Here is a 22,195-nt window from a genome sequence, read left to right as displayed (position 1 = left end):
TCTTCCTAGGTATTATAAATTCCCTAACCTCATGTCTAACATAATGCCTGCCAGTCTTTGCTTCTCATGCCTTAACTGTGGTGCTTCTAAATTTGCTTCATGCAAATTGCCGAAGAGTAACTTCTTGCACTGACTTTAAATGGTCTAGGTTCTGAGAATGTTTCTTTTCATTATTCTCTTAAAATATATCTTTGCTACGTCAGATTTGAGGTAGTTTCTGTCAAAAGATGACATATGTAAGTGAATTCAGATCTTCACTATGGTTTTTACCTCCCCATGGTTTAGGATCTGAAGCAGGGGTGTCCAACATTTTGGCTTCCCTGAACCACCCTTAGTAATTTTTTGGCTTTCCTGCTGCACCAAGTAAAAAGGAATTGTTTTGGGCTGCACATAAATTGTATAATGTGGTTAGAATATATGCATAATAAGACTTCTTATTGTAAAGTTTATAAAAATGAAAACAATATAAAACCAGTGGGAAATTTGACCTTGTTATTGTAAAATTTATCTGTTAATGTCTGGTTTGATTGAAGTGGTCGCAATTCTTAGTGAGTTCTCAAGGTGCTCATCAGAAATGTTTGTTGGAATTTTGCTCTTCGTGTGTTTCATAATTGAAAACAGTTGTTCACAAATGAATGTGCTGCCAAAAAGTGATGTCATGGATAAAGCGTGATTGTGAACTTCAAAAATGGAACTATGCACGGGTCATGGAAAAAATAAATGCTAAAAAATACAAGTTGTTAAAAGATTTTGTGGAGCCACATTACCAGCTGCTCTGGGCTGCATGTGGCCCATTGGCCATGGGTTGAACATGCCTATCTTCTGCCTCAGGGTGAATTATTACAGTGACAAACCACTTTGCAGAGGCTGGGCCGGATCTTTTCTTTCTCTGTATGTCAGAGTTGTATCAGTCGGAATGGGCAGTTATACTGCTGAAACAGGCAAAGCCACAATCTCTGTGGTTTAAAACAATATCTCACTATAATGCTTTAGTGAGTTGGCTGCTCTGCTCTTCTTCATTGCCCTTCTTATCTGCTTCTGAAGTGGACAGGGCAGTTTCTGTTGAGGTTGGATGCATTCAGGGTGGTATGACTGTAGACACTGGTGTGCCACTGTTAAGGAATTGCCAATTGCAATTGAAAAAGGATAAAGCAAGAACTAGCTCTTAAAGCTTCCACTTGAAGTGATAGGCTAACCTTTCAATAGCCAAGCAAGTCAAAGGGCTGAACCTAACTTGCATGTGGCAGGAATTTCCCTAGGGAGGGAAACCAGACAATGGTGAACTATGGTCAAAATCCAGCTGAACCAGGAGCTCTAGTCTCCACTACCATTTCACCCTAAAGGACTAAGAGCTCTTTTGTAAATTAACTCCTAGTATCCTGCCCTGATGTACCAGATACCAGAAGTGATTATAAATATATTTTCCACTTTACAAATAAAGATGTGGATCTATTTCTTAACAAAATTGGAGAAGACATCTATATAGGTGGAATATAAACGTATGTAATTTAACATTTCTGAATGTATTTAACAAGATTAGTATGTTCATGACTCTTTGCAGATTTTTTTCCTGTTTTTTTCATTTACCCCACCATTCCTGAAATGTTTTCCCGTGGGCCTTTTTTCCATACTTTCTTTTCTTTTAACAAACATACTGAGGTGTTTGTTAAAATTCAGATTTCTAGGTTTTACCTCAAAATAACTGTGACTGACTCTGGAAATGATCATATTCCTTGAACCTATTAATTTTTAGTAAATCTGTGACCAACCTTTGGGGTTGGGATGCCTTGTTCTCTCTCTCTCTCTCTTTGGTATATATTTATTAGTATGAGGTTGAGATTTAATCTGTCTGGCTTTGCTAATAATGGGCATATGGATACATTTGTCTTTAGCGCCATAGACTTAACTTGGGCAAAAACCACAGCTGCCAGAGATAAACAGCACTGTTTTAGCAATTTATAGGATTTTTTGACGTAGAAAGAAGTTGTAGAACACAGAGAAAAACTTGAAATTGGACTCTCACCATTAGTATGGTGGCTGTCCGGTATTATGTGCGTGACATATTTAAGACTATAACTGAGAAGCCAAGGGTAGGTCTGCAGGCATAACCTGCAATCAACCTGAGTAGTCACACAATTGATCTATCTCATATTTATAATTGATTCCTTTTGTCATTCCTGAATTATATTTACACCATTGTCACATCTGATGCATATTAATTTCAATGGATGTAAACCAGGCGAAAAAAATAAGGATTCACAAAGTTGCTCTTCATATTCAATCATTTCCTCCTAGCATGCAGTAATATACAAGCATTGCCTCTTTGATTCTCTGCCTAGGTCAGAATTTGATTAGGATTTTCCAAAAAAGGACCGTGTGGTGGTTGCGGTGGTGGCGGTGGTGGTGATGATGCACAGAAATCTGCTAATTTCTGGGTTTATGTGAGCATTTATACTCACTTTGCTAGTCACACTGGATGGCCCAACATCATTCCCATCAATTTTTAAAAACCAATGAGCTTTATATTATATTATCATACATTATTTCAAGTAGAATGCTTGAATAATAAGTGTTTTCACATTGTTATGGTAACATTCTACAACAGCATTACCTAGTATTTGACTACCAATTCCGTTCTTGAAAACTTGTCTGGAATTAAACATCAACTACGTTCAAAAGTAATTATTTTTTATTTCAACTCTATAAAGTATACAACAGGCACTCGGCAATTACAGCTGCAGGAAAAATACAGAGCAAATCAAAGCAGGTTAAGTTTATGAAAAAGTTTTTAATCTACATCAAAAGAGTGCAAGTGGTCAATGACCATTTGATGACAGTTTGTTGCATTCAGACTAACAAAGGACTCTTTCATGTAGAACAAATTGTAAGAGGACAATCAAATAACCATAGCTGTAAGAATACAAAAGAACTGACCAGTTGTAAAAACATCATACTTTGAAACAAATTTGATAGATGATGCTTAAAGAAATGTCCCTTTACTCAGAAAGCCCCAACCTCTGAGTCATTGTCAAGGTCCCAGAGCTCTGTCTGTTGATGTAGGGGCAGATAAAGAGGAGGGCTAACAACACACTTTCAATATTTTGCTTTCTAGGTCTGTTGAAAATTTGCCTCATAAGTGATTTGCATATACAAGAACTCGGAGAAAGCATCCTGTTTTGTTGAGTGGTGCACCAAGGTACTTTTTCATCATTGGTTTCTTAACGAGGTGTGGTTAGCAGTCATTTCCAATTTTTCTTTTGGGTTGGACCATTGTTAATGAAGTCTATAAAATGAGACACATTAGAACTTGACTGCACTAATTTATTTTTACAGAATCTGCACAGCTTAGCAAAACAGGAATACCTGTATACAGACTGATAGTATGTCATATATTAATTTGACCTGCACGTACATTTATACATTTCACAGAAATGACGCTGTATCTCATTAACAGATACACAGCTCTGGTACATTTAACAGAAATAAGAGAACAACTTCATCATTTCTGTAATTCATCAATATTATATAATAAAGGCTTATAAATTGTTAGCAGAAAGAACTGTAAAACGCAGCAAGCTAAGAAAGGACAACATTTTGAGGTGTGTTTGTCTTTGTCATGCAGCATAACACCAAATTTGTTTTTTTTAATAGGATGCCATGAATTTAAGGCACTTGCAACAATGCCAGATAGCCAGGTCATGTTCTAAACTATGGGACAGATGAATAACAGTACAGTTGACATAATTTTCAATAATACTGACAATTATGACATTAATTCAAGTCTACTTGGACCTAAAAACATTATTCAATACAAATAAAATGAAATAATAATGCTGTGAAACACTAAAAAAAGTTATATGTACCACAAAATATCACACAAAAATATCTATTTACATAAATATTTGTCTGTGGTCCTATAGTGAAAGAAAACGCTGTTATGGATAATGCACAGATCACCTCTATTGTATGAAATCAGTTCTCATATCCTTGTTTTCAGTATGGTAGCTGACTTCATTAAATTTAAGTTTACCATCAGTTCAGTCATTTAGAAATGAAACAAGAAAAATTCAATAGTTGAGTTTTATACATGTGTAATTCACATGCATATTCCACAACTTTAAGTAAAAATTATGTCTTATAAAGAATATAATTAAAATAAATTTGTTTTAAATGCTATGTGGATTGGACTCATATCTTAATAACAAAGAAGATATAAACATAAAATCATTTATAACAATTTTCCAAAAATCATTTTTTCTAATGTATTCAATCTATCTCAAATATTTTAATGTTCCTTCCATTGGCAGTTTTCAGTTTTTCTGTTAGTCAAGACACACAGAAAGCCCTTTTTCTCATACTTAAAGTATTAACAAGAAAGTCAGTTAACAAATCAAGCAAGTTGGCACTGTTCTAACTTATCCAAATGTTCTTTAGTGTAAGAAAAATAGAAGGGGTATGAAAAATTCAGAAGTAAAGTGAGATGCGCTTTATGGAACTGACCATGAATTTTAGCCCTAGAGTCTTCATTAAGACAAGATTTAATTCCTTAAAATTCAATGTTGAAAATTAGATGAATGTTTTCTGTTAGCAAATCTTGGAAGATGTAGTTCACCTTTATTTTTGGTGATTGCTTTAGACATCCTAATGAAATGCCATGGTTGAAATGAACAAAGATGGAAGCACAAGTGAAAGAAATAATCTACAGTTACATTGTGCTGAATGCTACTTCATCCTTCTCCATAGAACTTATTCATATAGGTTGTCTTAGACTTGAACCCTGATTCCAAAATCCACTGGGAATCTCTGGGAGTCTGGGACTTTGGGGATATTTGAAAAGTTACAGAATTTGATTCTATTTCTTAATGACAAGATAAATTTAATATTCCAGCAAGCCTTTTGCATGCTTAAACCACATTATCTATCAACAAAAATTGCTAACCACTGACTTTAATATTCGCATTGTATATTTTTTGAAAATCCAATTCAAAAAATATAAAACCTCTGAAATAGCATTCATAGCTGGATTATTGCTGAATATGTTTAATTTTACATTCTAAATTCTGTAGAAGAAAGTGGGTATCTTGGGGGAACAGATTGATTTTGAGAAACTATTTGTAAGGGAGGGAAAACTGTAACACAGATTAATAGCATTTTAGGATCAAAGTTTTAATTAAACTTTTATTCATTTAATACTTTTATTCTCCAATTTTTTTAGAATATTATATTTTTATAAGATATCATAGTAGTTTTGAGTATGAACAATTCAAACAAAATTCATAATATATGCCTTTTTGGCTAGAGTACAGTTTTCTAATTAGACATATTGTTTTCTGCAGAAATGTCTACATTTGATTGATTAAAAAAAACTCGACTGTAAGAAAGAAAACTTCAATTGAATATACCAAATTCACACACATTTCCAAATCAGGATGACAGCTTGAAAGGTTATACAGTTTTCTGCATAGGTATAATGCTGTTTTGTCCAGAAAAAGCTTCCGAATGGCTGTGTTACTTACGACAGCTAACAATAGTCAACCGGCCTGACAACGAAAGACTCAGTATAATTTGCTGATTCTTTTCTCCATGTGATTAAAGCAAATAAGTTTGATGTTTTCAAATTTAGTATTTTCTAAATAGTATAACATTTCAGGATTGTAGTATTTCTATACTATTTAGCTAACATTTATTTAGGAAATCAGGCTCCTATTTTCCTGTCTACTGCCTTTCTTCTCTAACAAGGGCATGGAATCACATCAGCTCATTCATGAAAAGGTAACACCTGGCCAGATTCTTGTCTTGTTACCTGACATCAAATAAATAAGGTTTCTGGTCAGGTAGCTATGTAAATCTTAATAACTTTGACTTTGTACTTTCTTTTTTTCTTTTTGTTATTATTACTACTATTATTTGGCTCAGGCCTAAGACAAGAAGCTAGTTCAAATCGATTTTTAATCACCTTTGTCTCTCAATCCCAGACTATGTTGTAGAAGTAAAACCGGGCAGGAGTTTGGTTTAATAAATTTAGTAAAAATGTTTGCATCTCTGGCTACACATATAATGATTAGAATTTATGTTGTCTGTTCAGACACTGACATTTACAGATGAAAGATATACATAGCACCTATATAGTTCTTATTTATTTTTTGGATGGGTTTTAATCCCTCCCCACCCCACCCCATCCCAAGGGTTTGTTTTTATAAAAGGGAATAATTTAAGCCTCAGTTTGAGGGCATGATCAGTAATAAATAAAACCAATTGGCTGCTAGTCATTAACTTCCAGGACCATCTTTAAGCACAATATTTTTTTAAAAATATGAAATGATTTTGTGAATTGCTTTTTTTCCACTCTGTCATGCCAATTTATCAAAAAGAAACAAACAAATATCATGCAGTATTTTTCAATCCTTTGTGAAAACGCATATATACCTGCTATGAGAGGTCTCAGCAGAATCTATAGCAGTTGTGCTTTGATCATATCAATTTTTTAAATCCATCAGAAAGAAAAGGTAACATTCAGTCTTGTCATCAGCACTGCTGGGAAATAAAATCATGAAACTTCTAGCACTGGTTTGACATGAACTCTATGACCAACAAATGTGTGGTCCTCTTTTATACGGTATATACACCGGCCTGCAGTAATAGACCCCAAAACTTTCACTTGAAGAAAGGGAATAGCCCAGTTTCTGTACCTTCATAATCTATCGTACCCAATATATTATTCTTTCATCTTCTTGAAGCAAGGTACAGACTCTTTTACTAGACTGAAGTGTTTCCTACAGTCTTTCAAATTAGAGTCAGAGCAAAGCAAGGTCATTGCAACAATAGAAAACATCTCTTTACTGGTGAAAGGCTTTGCTTCAGGACCACCATGTCAACTGCTATTTTAGGTTCAAACAGAAAACATGTAAAGAGCACTATTGTCATCTAAGCAATAAGTCCTAATGCCACTGTAGTTACTGGAGCAGCATCGATCAAAGGCATCATGGTGACCCCGAGCACTAATCTTCTCTCTTTCCCTCAGGTTTGCTGGCAGCTGTGTCTCAGAAAAAGCTGTCTTCAGCAAGGCAGAAGCAGGTAAGAGAAATACATTAGAAGTCTATGTCCCATCCTGAGTTGTCATCAGGTGGTGGCTCATCATTGTCCTCAGGGAAACTGTCGAAATTGCTTGTGTCTGTGGGTGAAGCAACCTGTAAACAAAAGAGAATGAACAAAGGTTTATGATTTTTTCTAGTGGAATTCCAAACTATAATTTTTTTTTTTTTTTTGAGTATGGGGGTCTCACTTTGTCACCCAGGTTGGAGTGTAATGGCACAATCACGGCTCACTACAACCTTGACCTGCAGGATTCAGGTGATCTTGCCACTTCAGGTTCCCCAGCCACCTCATCTAGCTTTTTTTTTCAATTCTTTTGTAGAGACAAGGTCTCGCTACGTTGCATAGGCTGGTCTTGAACTGCTGGGCTCAAGCAATTTTCCCCTTCGGCTTCCCAATGTGCAGGGATTACAGGCGTGAGTCACTGCACTCAGCCCAAGCTAGAATTTTTTATTCATTCTTTATTCATTCTCTATTCAATGACTATTTACCTAAGTATTATGTAGCAGGTATTGTGCTTTGTATTGAAAATCACAGCGGTGAGTAAATATAGACACAGTTAACTAGCCCCATGGGGTTTATAACCTAGTAAGTAATAAACTGCATTGTTACAACCAATAATCACAAAAGTCTATATATAATTCTCAAGTCTATATTAATAACAAGTAATCATAAAAATCTATATGTGTAATAAACTTTGGTCAATGCTATAAAAAACAAGATGCTATGAGAGTATGAGAATGGTCATACTCTTTGAAAAAGTATTATTTTAAGCCTAAGAATGAATAAGTTTGATAAAGAAGGTTTAGCACATAAAAAGGTCCTGAGGTAAGAGGGAGTTCCATGCTTTAAAATAACCAAAAGAGGCCAACATGGCAGCCATATAAGAAGGGAGAGGACAGCCGGCATGGTGGCTCAAGCCTATAATCCCAGTACTTTGGGAGACTGAGGTGAGGGGATTGCCGGAGCCCATAGGCTCAAGAACAACCTGGGCAACTTGGCAAGATCTAATCTCTACAATAAATCAAAAAATTAGCCGAGCATGGTAGTACGTGCCTGTAGTTTCAGATACTTGGAAGGGTGAGGTGGAAGGATTGCCTGAGCCCTGCAGGTTGAGACTCTGGTGACCGTGAATATGCCACTGCACTCTAGCTTGGGCAATGGAGTGAGATTCCACTCTAAAAAAAAAAAGGGGGTGGGGGGAGAGTATTCATCTGTACAATAAATTTTAAAAAAACTAGCTGCAGATGTAGTTCCAGCTATTTGGAAGTCTGAGGCAGAAGGATCACCTGAGCCCAGCAGGTCGAGGTTGCAGTGGCCATGAGTGTGCCACTGCACTCCAGCCTGAGCAACAGAGTGAGACTCCAAGAAAGAAAAAAAAAGAAAGGGAGGGGAGTGGAATGAATAAGGCCAGAGAAACAGGCAGGATCCAGGTTTTGTAGCATCTTGCAGGGCAGCTTAGAGATTGTGTGTTTATTCTAAGTATAATTAAAAGCCAATTCTAAACTCGAGCATAACTCTTGTAAATTTACTGGGCAAAGTTCAATTTGCAGAGCATCAGTAAAAGCTCATTTAATATTAACATTGATGAAACAAAACTGATACCACATAAATTTACATTAGAATATTTGAGTTCGATATTTATTCCTCCCAGCTTGTTACTCTACTCTTATTCTAAAAACACAACTTCATGACTACAATGAACATCTGTAATGTGAGACATAGTAATGATATTTTTGTTTTGCTTATGAATACACAAATATTAGTACAGAAAAACATCTTAGAAGTAGGAAAAAATTGACCAAGTGCTGGCATAGTGCCTTTAATTCTAGCTATTCAGGAAGCTCGTGCAGGAGAATTGCTTGAGCTCAGGAGTTTGAGACCAGCCTGGACAACATAGCAAGACCCCATCTGAAAAAAAAAATAATAAAAGTAGGAAAATACTTTTGTATAAAGAATAATCTTGGATCAGTCCTAGAGAAAGTATATAAATGAAAATGCTAGTACCACAAGTTAGTTTTCTTCCCCTTAATCAAAATGTAGTATCTTTTATTAAATAGATGGGAAACTGAGTAAAAATATAAATGTACTCATTTGAAATCAATTTCAGCTTAATATAAGCAATGCATTTAGAGAGTATTTAACAACAACAACAAGAAGCCTGATGTACTTCTAAAAAGAAGAGTTTAAAAAAGTGATTTAAAAAAATTTAGAACCTAATGAGAGTATAAAATGACACATTATGCCTGGGAGAACTTAAAAATTATATGGAGGGAGAACAGGAGGATTCCATGGGGGCAAAAATGAAATAACATTGGCCAAAAAGTAATGGTTGCTGAAACTAATTGTTGGAGATTCACTATGCACTTTGTCTATATTTGTATATGCTTAACATGTATCATACTAAAAGGTAACTTATGTTCACAAATAAAACAAACTAATTAAAATGGATAGCTAGAAGAGATAAGGGCAAAACATATACACAGATTTATCTGTTTTTTCAGGTTGGCTTTCGGAGTGTGTCGTTGTTTCATTGTTTTAATGTGATTCTCCTATAGCTTATTTAATCTGATCATAGGATTGAACTTTAAAAATAACAGATCATTGCTGATTAACATAAACATCATCAAGCATCTCACACAATTATAAACTGGGAAATCTACTTACGCTTGGTATTATAGGAGGTGTCAGAGTGCCTTTTCTTAAGCCTTCCCAATTAAATCCTTCAAACCATCTAAGAAAGAAAAAACGTAGACAGTTAAAGGCATTTTACCTCCACTAAAACAATGTATGTAGCTGATGGAAAGCAGTTAGGCAAACGTTTTCATGTGACAAAAATGTTTTCTGTTTAACTGTAGATTTTTTTCAACTAGCTTATTTTATGAAATGCATATTTTAAAAAATATAATTGTGAAATTTTAAACCAATGAACATGCAATTCATTCATAGTGTCTCTATGACCTTGTTGCTACACTATCATTATAATTTAACAAATGTCATAATTGGTTGGCTCTGCGCATTACAGGATATTTTATTTTAAGGAGATAGAATCAGGGCATGCAAAGTCACAACAGAAAATTAATTTTCCATCTTTGCCACTGATTCAGTGAGCAGCCTCAACTAATTAACCTTTTCACATCATTGTATTGGTCTCTGCATGTCCCATTTTCTTCTTTTTATTTTTTCTTTTTTAATAGAATGGAGGTAGTTCATGTCCAGGCTTTCTGTGAAAATGAGGACTAAATAACACTGAGATTAGTTTGTTTGTTTTGTTCTATTTTGTCTTTGAAAGGTTTCACCATTAGAAAATGCTTACAACAAATTCTTAGCAGGCCTTAGAGATATTCATCGGTATTTTAGTAAATTTGTTTCTTTGACAGGGATGTGAATTTCTTGTCGGTGTTACACAGACTAATAGAGAAAATCCAGTTTGGGTTTAGTTTATCTTTAGAACATCCATTCAACATAGGTACAGTCTGACACTTAAGATATTGCTATTGTTTAAAAAATACTGTACTCTGTGCTTATTTTTTCTCCTATTGTGTCATCTAATTAGGAAATGGCTGGAAAAATATATTCTGCCTTTAGTCTAGAAAATGAGGCATGATACAGTGGAAGACTTTTGTTTTTAATATTCTGGTAGAGAATAGAATCCCAAAATTAAATATACACATTTTCTCTTTGTGCCAGAGAGAAAAAAGTTGCCAAGCTGAGAGAAGCTGAATTCAGTGCATTTGTTATTTGGGATGTCACAGGGTTATTGGATATATCAAAATGAAGTTCCAGCACTAGAAAGGTCTTTAAAAGTCCAATTAGTTTACATTCTTTCTTTGGATGTTCCCATAGGCTAACTGCATCAGTTATACACCAATAACATAAAGAATCGCACTCTGGGAAAATGTTTGCCAGGTTTCTGAACTGAAATCCAAAGTTACAAGGAAAGAATACTCACTTGTGCTTTTGAATGTCTTTCACTCCATTTTTCAAATTCCCTAATCTTTCTGACGGATTGTCCCTAGAAAAAAAGTAATAATTTTATTAAATAATGTAATTTTTTCACATTATGATCCTTTCAAAAATAATATGGTTGAAATACTTACCTGCATAGTTTTTTAATTAAGTTAGCAGCATTTTTGGCAATCTTCTTTGGAAATTCTATCATGTCAATCCCCCTTAATATGATGTTATAGGTTTTCATAGGATCTGGGCCTGAGAAAGGTGGGCTGCAAGAATGAGAGGCATGTCAAGAGATATTGCTTTCATTTTCTAAAGTAAACACTTAAATTTGCTGTAAGCTCCACAATTACAACGAGTCTTATTTGGAGGTTTTGTTAGTAGTGATAATGGAATGAAAACTGATTAATAGCAAAACACAGATTTACTTTCCAAGTAAATCACTTAGTTAAACCATAAGTGGGTCAAGTTTATCTGGCTGCTCTTCTCAATTCTTTTTAGAGTTGGTGCATAACTCTCTTGTTGCCCATGGTCAATCAAGATGCCTCTTCCATTCTCTGTCCTTGCTCTTTTACTGGCTCACTGATTACACTTGGGAAGAAGTCCATATCATTAGGATGGGCCACAAGAACATCAATACAACAGCACCTCATCCCATCTCCACCCCCTCTCAGTGGAATCCAGACTCAACAGCATTTTCTCTGTGTCACTGAAATACTAAGCTTTTCCCCACCTCAGAGTGTTATTTTGCCTGGAATGTTCTTCCCAAATTTATCTGGGCTAATGCCTCAGTTTACCAAGTCTCTGTTTAAGTGCTCTATTGCTTCTTCAAAAGGCCTCTTCTGATCAACTTAATCTAACCAATCACATAACCTATATCAATATAACCTAATACTCTAATCTAATGCTTAAATTTAAACTTTAATCTAAATGAGAGTCCCCTGTTATACCATCCATATACCACTTATTGTACTTTGCAATTACCTCTTCATTTGTGTGATTATGTGTTTTATGTCTGTCTTCCCTTCCAGACTACATTTTGTTTTCTGCTGGTATTTCCAAAGGTGAGAAGAGTGCTTAGCATGTAGTGAGGGGCCAATAAATATTTGTAGAACTAATGCTTCTATACAACAGTGCTCCTTCTATCCTTTTCTCCCTACTCATGGGCCTTCAGTAGATAATTTGATACGAGGCATTCTCTTTAATACCCAAGTCCTCATGAACAAGATCTGTTTATTTATTTATATATTTATTTATCTTTTTTAGCCTATCCATCCTTCAAGTGTGGCTGTGTGACAACCTCTGGTAGTACAAAGATGACTAAAGTCAGATCCTTCCTTCAAATTTCTCACCATTCAAAAGGGAGATTATGATATACCTTGACAAATGATAAGTAATTTCTTTGAAGATTAATTATTCTCTTAATACAGAGTTCATCTGCCTTTGGAGGAAAATCTTCTGGATTATTATGATATTTTTGCCCCTCATGTTTATTAATAGCAGTTCAAACTATTTCCATTTATCAAACTTACTAAAAATAATGAGTTACTTAAAGCAGAGGAGTAGCAAATTTATTTGTGCCGAGGGCTGTGATGGTATCTTCCTTGATTTTCTGTGACAAGTGCTTTCTATTCACTTTAATATATCATTAGTTAGTAATTGCCTGTCAATTTTAAAACACTTTTAAAAAATGTATAAACATGTAATTCTATTTAGCATTCTCTTGGAATTTAAAAACATTCTCTTCATGTGATGCTGTGATTGAATATTCACTTTGCTCTCTTAAGTTCACTTGCCAATTTTACTTTTTACCTTAAAAAATAAAGAAGAGCCATATTATGGGTTTTTCGTTAACAATTTAATGTCTTCTGATTTATAATTTTGCTTTTACATTTATTTGTTTATCTCAGACAACCAAAATCATTTATTACAGAAGGCTCTTATGATTTTTATAAGTGATGCATGTTCAGTCTGATATCCATGCAATATATAAAACATAATTACTTAGAAGAAAGTGAAAATCATCCAACACCCCAAAATATTAATAATAGTCAATATTTGATGAACATAACGTCATACATTTATCTATGTAGATGGAGACACATATATTACCCACACTTTTTAAATTAAAAAAAAGTATTCCATTTAATTTTACTTTATTTAAGCTGAGGAATAAAATGAGAAGAAATGCTAAATGTCAAAGATGTGCTTTTTCACCAATCTTAACTTATAAATTAAGAATTTTAAAAACTTTGAATTTAGAGCTTTCTTTTTTTATAATGACACACTTAAATTATAAAAATATTTAAGATTACTGATTATGAATGCTGAGAAGCATAACTATAGTTATTCCTACCTCTTCCCTCCCACTTTGACTTTTCTTGATTTTGGCATTATTTTAAGACTGCCTACATACTATTCAATTACTCAAATTTAAGTTATTTGATCTAAATTCTAATTGATTCAATTCACAGTTCATCATCAATCCTTTTACTAGTTTCTCTATTCCTGCGTACTTTATTTTGATTCATCTTTTTGTTCACTTGGTTGTATATGTAGTGTTTTTAAGAAAGGCCTAGAGTGTATACTTTATATGTTGCATTTGTATTTTAAGAATAACTTAACTCTGTATAAATCACATCGTTTATGCTTCCTTCCTTAGAACACTTTTAAGTTATTTTGGCCTTAAAAGTGTTGTAGAAAAGGTCGAGGTCAAATGGAACTCTAATCCACCTCACTTCTAGCACCACACACAGCATGCTTTTGTGGCTTTGATGCCAATATGATTATTTCTTATTACTGAATTTAGGAAATCACACCTGGACACACTGAAGTGTCAATATTCTGACGCAGTTTCCCCAAGGTCACTGTTGACCAGAAGAATACACTGAGTCAAGTCTTTAATGCCATGACTTTTCCATTATGTCAATACATTTTTCTATCTTGTAATATTCTATTCATGTTTATAATTGATTCTTCTATTTCCTTTAACTTCTATATCCTCTTTCTATATTTTTTCATGATTTCCAAGCCTATGTGCTATCTTTATGGCTGCATTCTTTATTGTTACTATTCTATTTTTCTTGCTTATTATATGCCTTTCAATTCTGTAGTGTTCCTGAGTTCTGCTAGTTTATTTTTCTTGTTATTTGTGAATAGTTGTAAGTGTCTTTGAGATTACCTTTTTTAGGGTGATCAGATTAATTATAGATAACAATTTGTTTGAATGCTTCCTCCTATTTTTTTTTTATTCATTTTTCTTGTGTGGTTTTTAGCTGCCGCTTACTTGTGCACCTTTCAGTTGAAATAAACGGAAAATACCAACTCAAACAGATTAAAATAAGGACATGGATATCATAAAAATGGCAGTCCAGTAGTAGGACGAATTCTAGATCTGGTAGAATCAGTAGCTCAGTGACCCAAGGTCTTTCCAGCTTTTCTTCTGGCATACTTTATGTTAGCTTCAACCTAACTAAGGCTGTTTCCTCTAATAGTTATAGAAAGTCTACCAGTGGAAATAAGGACTTATCTTCATTCAATGATTATTTATTGAGTACTACTGTAGGTACAGGGAATTTTCCTTTTACATTGCATTTTGAAATTTTCTTTTAGGTTGTATTCAAATTAGATCAATATCAATCACCAGAGGAATCATGTAACTGGAATAGATGAATTGAATTTAACTCTAAAACTAGAGATGATTTTTTTTTCTCCTGAGTTTTGGCTGGAGGCATGGATCCTCGAATAAAATCGGTAAGTCAAAAAGTAGTTGGTGTGTGTGGAAGGGAGCTATGGTTGTGAGGGTTAGGGACGCAGTTCTTTGACACCCTTTCTGATTATTACTCATCCATATTGGGCCAGCTACCCTAAAGAATAGAACAGGGAAGGTTGGAGGAAAGGGAATAATGAGAAATTCACCAGCTTTTACTAGAATTTGTGACTTTATAAAATCTCTCACCAGATCATTTCTTTCCTTTGTCCTCAATTTTTGGCATTTGGATGGTTATGTGCCTCATAGCAATGTCTTACTATGTTTTCTTTACTTTTGCAATCCCTGCAACTCTCCCTTTTTTTGCTGTCTTTCATTTTACTGGCCAACATTATGAGTTTTAAAATGCAGAGTTGGTATGAGATCCCCTCCTCCTCAGTTCCTCTGTCGTTCTGTTGTGTGTCTCCACATGAACATTCCTTGCTTGTGCAAAGTCCATTTAGTCCTCTAAATGCTATTACTCCAACCAAAAATCATTAGATAGAGCATTCAGGACCAAATTACTTTGGGTCATGCTTGTGGCCCAAGAAGGTTTGTCAGCATTATTCCTAGTCATGTACTATACTTCATAGCTGGTGTGGCTGGGAGAAGTTTCATTGTAACTAAAAATTATTCTATATGTTTTATTCTTGCCTTCCTTTATCCCCATGCCTCACCACCACCATCACCTCTTTGGGCTGAAAGAGCAAAAGATATTTTTACACTGCCATCTTCGACTGGAATGCATTCTGTCTTTTTACTTCTTGAAATGGGTACTAAGTTCATGTATTTTTAATCATAATATATATATTTAATAATATATGCATTTATGGTAGTAAATTAAGCCTAGCTTTAGTATACCACACAAATTGTGATTTATAGTGCTTTATTTTCATTACTGTTCTGCTATTTCATAACTTCTATTCCCTGTGGTTGTTTGGCAAAGTGCTTTTAAAAAATTTTCAAGTACTTAAACTTTTTCTTTTAAATCTTTGCTATTAATTCCTAGTTTTATTAAGTTGCTGTCAGATATTGTGAACTATGAAATCTCTGCTGTTATTAGTAATTTGTTATAGTTTAGTATATGACCATTTTTAAGACTAAGGTTTTAATCATTTTTTTCTTATGAATAAACATTGATTGTAGGAAAACTTTAAACACTTCAGAAGAAATAGAAATTGTTATGGTTGATATATTAGTCTAGTTATTAATAGTTAATATTTTACTTCTGTAATAGTTAATATTTTGCTTTTTTTCACACATTATATGATTGTTTTTGTATAATTCTAAACACAATGGAAAAACTATCTGTCTACATCTATCCATTCACATGTATATGTTAAATTTAGCATTCTCTTTCATCAAAATCTTTTACTTATTTACATGTCGTTTAATTTATCACAAATTTAAAATAATTTGCCTCTATACACAAGGAGAATATTGAAAAAATTGGGTTAGTTCAAATATAACTTATCTGAAGTCAACATAAATGTTTCAAGAGTAATAATGTAAAATGTTCACCAATAAAAATAAAAGCACAACTATTTCTGGCAACGGTAGTAGTAGTTATAGCAGCTAACGTTCATGGAGTGCTTACTATGGCCTAGACACTCTTCTAAGTGTTTCATCTATTCACGGAATCCTCACAAGACACCCTGAGTCTATAAGTCCCAAGTCATGCTCTTGCTTTCACCGTAATGACTATGTCGCCTAATCCTTTCACATCCTGCCTCACATTTACCTCTTTGTTCCTCTCCCCTGACCCTATTCTAGGCTTTTATTGTCCTAGACCTGAATTATTAGAATTATCTTCAAACTAGCCTTCCCATCCACCTTCTAATTTGCCTGCATATTACTGCCAAGTTTTTTTTTCTTAAACACCACAACATGTCACTCACTATTTGTCAGAAAACACTCAATGATTCCCTCTCTGAATGGAGTTCAAACACTCAAGTGCAGCAATTGTGATCCTCGAAACAGACTCTTATTGATCGCCCATTAGTTTTTTATGAGAACTTTCTCCAAGCCTATGCTCATTATTACCCTTCTTTTTAAGTCATACCTCTCTGCCTAAAATGCTCTTTTCTTGCTCTCCACATGTAAGTCTTCTTCTTCCTTTAAGACCCAACTACAGTCTTGTATTCATTCTTCAAAAACCTCCCTCGACAAACCCAGTCTTCTGAAATCTACAGGTCATAGTGACCCTATGACCCACTGTCCTTAGCACATGCCATGGTAGTGTATTTGTTTTTCTCTCAGTATTGAATCTTGAGGGGTCTATAGTCCATTTTATGCCTTGTGATAGTCACTAGTACTTTCTTTAGTTGTTGATGAATATAATATTACATAAAAGATCTACAAGGTTGGGCACAGTGGCTCACACTTATAATCCCAGCACTTTGGGAGGTCAAGGTGAGAGGATTGCCTGAGCCCACGGGTTGGAGACCAGCCTGGGCAACTTAGTGAGATCTTATCTCTACAATAAATCAAAAAATTAGCAGGGTATGGTGGCACATGCCTGTAGTTCCAGCTATTTGGAAGATTGATGCTGAAGGCTTGCCTGAGCCTAGCATATCAAGACTGCAGTGGCTGTGAGCGTGCCACTCCACTGCACTCCAGCCTGGATGACAGAGTGAGACTTCAACTCAAAAAAACAAAAATAAAAGAAAGATCTGCAAAACATCCACATTTCATTTAGATATAACAATTGCTAACAGGTTCTCTTACTTCTGCAGAAAGTTGACCCTAGATATTTTCATATGACTATCATCTTTGATTCATTGCTGGCTAAATGACTAGGCTTGAATATAGAAAGACATTTGAATCTTTCCACATTCACATATGTATAAAGAATTAGCAACAATGACACCAAAAGTTGTGTTGAAGGCTACTCTTATCTGACCTATTTTACACCTAGCTTTATGAAAGCTTGGTTATCTACATAACTATTTAAAGTGTGGTATCAAGATACAGTGAAATGTACATTACAATGGTTTAATCAGTGACAGAAACAGGAGTGTGTAGCTATTTGCTAGTCTATTTTTATCAGCAGTTCCCTATCAATATCCATACCTGCCAGTCAGAAGTTCATACATTAGGATTCCTAGTGACCAATAATCGGCTGAAATGTCATGGCCTTTGTTCAGGATGATCTCTGGGGCTACATACTCTGGAGTCCCACAAAAAGTCCATGTTTTCTTTCCAAATCCTATTTTCTTTGCAAAACCAAAATCAACCTAACAAAGAGAGAAAAACAAGATACATAAGCTACTTATGATTGAGTTTAAAAGCAATCAGTTATTTTACTGAAGTACACTAATGATGATGATAATAATAAAAACAGATGCCTGTTATTATAGTTATTATAGTCCTGTCTTCTAAAAGAATCATCTATATTAGCAAACAAAGTATCCCTGATCTAACTCAGTTTTAATGGGAAATGTTGAAACCTGTGTATAGGATAAAATTCATATCATTAAAAATAAAGGCACATGTTTCTTTCTGGAAATAGTTTTCATTTTTCCTCATTTTATGCCAATGGAAGTTGGGGAATAAACAAATAATTTATCCTTTACTTAAAAGTTTTAAAAAGCTAGCTGGGACTACTTAATATCTTTCTCAGAATATATATAATTTCTGCTGGATTTAATGAAGTGGACAATTCATTTAGTACTAATTCTTTGAAGTGGACAATTCATTTAGTAGTAATTCTTTGAGAAGTCATTTTATGGTTGAAGGAGGTGAGTAACACTCATGGGACCAATAACTCCAATAACTCAATTACTCTGCCCTTGGTAAACATAAATATAGATACAAATGCATTCACTTTTCTAGAAACTTTTTGAAGGAAGAGGCTCAAATGCAGAACATCTATATTTTTTCCCTAAAACAAATTGGTTGAAACTATAAATAATTAACTGTAACTTATTTTGGTCTCTCTAAAAAACATCTGCTGAATAAAAATTCCAAAAAGTTCAAAAGTGGAAGCAGGCACTTTCAGATCCAAAGGAAGTTGTGCATTTATTGATTAAAAAATTTTCCCTTCTATGGTAAATCTTTAGGGCTTTTGACCATCTATCATCATCCTCATCATCATCAACAGAATAGCCTGGACAGCACTGCCTATAAAGCCCATTTTACCATTAGCATTAGTCTTAATCTAAAATATTAAAATGATTCTTGAGTTTCTGTAATATAAACACCCATTGCCTTTGGATTGCAAACAGCTGACTAGAGAAAAGGACTTCTATAATCTCCTTTACATGATTGCCATTGCATTGGGTCTTCTAAAGCATTCAAGTCAAGCAATTCTCTGTCCTTAGGAATGGAATAGTTAAGTCTACTTTCGGAAAGAGCTGAAGAAGAGTAAAACATACTTACAAATACCTGTCACCAAGCATGTTTTCTAATGTTTATTAGAAAGTATGTTTTGCCAGAGTATTAATTCAAACTTAGCTTATTTTATTACTCATGACTGTTGCATCATTTGAAAGAATATTCAACTGAAAACTAAAATGCTAAAACCTGCTTTTAAGAAAAGTTACACCATTAAAAAGAAAAACTGAAATTCTATGTTAGCAAATAAACACAGCTTTATAAACAAATATTTAAAAATTACAGGGCACAAACCATGCGTGAAATGCACTGACCAGTTTGGCATAACCTCGGTGATCTAGGATGAGATTTTCTGGCTTGAGGTCCCTGTAAATGATTCCTTTGGAATGCAGATAGGCAAAAGCTTCTACCACACATGCTGTGTAAAATCTGGTTGTTGAATCTTCAAACGAACCTCTGAAACAGAAAATGATATAAAAAGTGTATAAAAATTAGTTTTTCTAATAAGATTTCACTTTTTCTCATCTCACTATATTTCTTTGTCCAAATTTAACTCAGAGACCAATGTCCTACTGGCTAGATGTTACATGATTGCCATTGCATTGGGTCTTCTAAAGTATTCAAGTCAAGTAATTATCTGTCCTTAGGAATGGAGTAGTTAAGTCTACTTTCTGAAAGAGCTGAAGAAAAGTTAAACATACCACATTACATATGCTTAGTGGTTTCTTCTCAACAGCCCAATATACTTTAAAAATGCATAGAGTTACAGCAGTGGGCAGGGGAGAGAACGAATCCTGTTTTAGAGCTTGTCTACCAAGAGTTTTTTTGTTTGTTTGTTTGTTTTTTTGAGTTGGAGTCTCACTCCGTCGCCCAGACTGGAGTGCAGTGGCCGCTCCCGGCCACCGCAGCCTCGACCTGCTGGGCTCTGGTGATCCTTCCGCCTCAGTCTTCCAAGTAGCCGGAATTACAGGCACATGCTACCACGCCCGGTCGATTTTTTGATTTATTGTAGAGATGAGGTCTCGCTACCCAGGTGGGTCTCGAACCTGCGAGCTCAGGCAATTCACTCACCTCAGCCTCCCAAAGGCGCGGGATTACAGGCTGAGCCACTGAGCCCGGCTAGGGTTTGTTTTTTAAAGGAGAAGTTTATGTATTTACTTATCTTTATTCTTAGAGGGTTTGTTTTTGAATGTTTATAAATAATGGAGATATGATCCATAAGGATATGAACAAAAAGTTACTGTTTTCTTTTTTCTCGTTTTTTTTTTACTGGCAGAATGACATGGATGTCACCCGGGATTTTATATTATTTTATTTTTTAATTTTTATTATAAAGATGTGGGGTCCATTTTCAGGGTTAGGTATATAAACATTGATCATGCAGGTACCCATGTTGATGAGAAATGCCCCTCCCTCCCCTAGCAGTTTCCCTCAACTGCCAATCCCACGCCTGCTCCCCTGACAGTTTCCCACTACTGCCAATAGTTTTCTTATAGTACTATAATTGTCCAAGGTCCATAAACACTGATCATGCAGGTACCCTTGTTGATGAGGTATGCCCCTCCCTCCCCTAGCGGTTTCCCTCAGCTGCCTATGCCACGCCCCCTCCCCTGACAGTTTCCCACTACAGTCAATCACTTTCTTATAGCACTATAATTGTCCAAGATCCATTTATGAGTGAGAACATATGGAACTCTGTTCTTTGTTTTTCAAAGAACCACTCTGAAAATGAGTCATAATGCTTCTGATGCAGTCATACTGCAAGCGAAGTATTCTTCTGTTTTGGAAACTTCTGCCATCAAGACACATATATCTATTTCCTACACTACTGCCTTCTTATTAATAGGAAAAGAGGAAACTAAAAGACAACTTTTTAAAAAAGATAATTAGAAGGAAATGTTTATTAGTAAACTTGATTATGATATTTAGCAAGAAAATTCTCTGTCTCTGTCTCATTTCTGTCTCTCTCTAAATGTGTGTGCATATATACATATATACACATAAACATATCAATGTATGTCTGTGTATTGATTGATTAATTGATTGAATGAAATAATAATAAAGAAAAAATATTTGACATCTAAAATTAACTCCTTGGTTCTAGGGCAGTACTTTTATACTTCACTTTTTTTCCCCATGGAATTCCTTAAAAAGATAAACTGTGTCCTTCTTTTCCAAGTAGTAAGCACAATTCAATAATTTCATAATTCAAGAATATTAGTGTGAACATCAACTCTTGAGGTGGTTGAGATGCAACATGAGTGGGAAACACGCAGGCGGTTTGAGGTTGTGTGTAACCAATTGGTAGTCCTAGATGTTGCTTTCATGAGAGTTCCTGAAACCTGTTGTTATTCTGATGACATTTACTTCTTTTCAAAATTGAGGAGTAAAGTCTAAAAAAGTGGGAAATGAGATATGGCTACACTTTTACAAAATTCATAAGTGAATCCAAGATTAAAGCAGTCACATTTCAGGTTATTTTTCAGAAACATAGGGCATCTTCCAGAAAGAAACAGTCTTCATTTTAACTACTAATACTCTCTGAGTTGTCAGGGAAATAGTCAGCGCCTCCCAGTAAAAAATATCCTTCTTCTGAAATACAATTTTAGGCATGATGACAGCTACTCCTCTAGGTACTAGAATCTTAATTTTCATTACTAAGATTCTTGAATGTCTCTTCAATAGTATCTGAATGGAATAATTGTGAATTTATGAGGACAAAAGAGTTTGAGAAGTGCATCCATATAGGAAATACATTATATACATATACTTCATGCTGTAACTTTCTTCTGACTTGGAGTTATCCTTGGCAGAGCTAAAATTCTATAATGCTGTGTATTGGGAAAGGAATCAGAGTATTGCCTTGAAGGACCCGTCTTCTTTGTTTTTAATTAAGTATCTTTGCCTATCAAGAACAGTATATTTCTTTCACCATTGAAGATTTACTTACTTTAAATAATAAGCATCTGTGTATACATAATAAACATAATAGCTTTAGCTACATGGAGTTCTATAAACAAAAGCAATCCCTCCTCAATGGACTGCATTGCCAAGCAAAGCAAAACA

At 34.6% G+C, this 22,195-nt stretch overlaps 1 protein-coding gene across 1 annotated transcript in view; it reads right to left on the bottom strand.

The window, feature by feature from the left end:
• Positions 1 to 2,671: 2,671 nt before the first annotated feature.
• The window catches only part of LOC103275000 (cGMP-dependent protein kinase 1), a gene marked incomplete at its 5' end in the record, with an annotated part of 255,331 nt that continues 235,807 nt past the window's right edge, over positions 2,672 to 22,195 (bottom strand). The window contains 6 exons of the mRNA XM_008072418.2: positions 2,672 to 7,187; positions 9,760 to 9,826; positions 11,045 to 11,107; positions 11,193 to 11,315; positions 17,867 to 18,030; positions 19,444 to 19,585. Coding sequence (XP_008070609.2) covers positions 7,089 to 7,187; positions 9,760 to 9,826; positions 11,045 to 11,107; positions 11,193 to 11,315; positions 17,867 to 18,030; positions 19,444 to 19,585 — 658 coding nt within the window. The remainder of the gene's footprint in view (positions 7,188 to 9,759; positions 9,827 to 11,044; positions 11,108 to 11,192; positions 11,316 to 17,866; positions 18,031 to 19,443; positions 19,586 to 22,195) is intronic.

Source organism: Carlito syrichta, unplaced genomic scaffold (genome assembly GCF_000164805.1).
Source record: "Carlito syrichta isolate Samal-C Ts95f unplaced genomic scaffold, Tarsius_syrichta-2.0.1 Scaffold315165, whole genome shotgun sequence".
In the NCBI taxonomy this organism is placed as follows: Eukaryota; Metazoa; Chordata; class Mammalia; order Primates; family Tarsiidae; genus Carlito; species Carlito syrichta.
The sequence above is the reverse complement of the archived record's forward strand: the minus strand, read 5'-3'. Positions and strand labels throughout refer to the sequence as shown.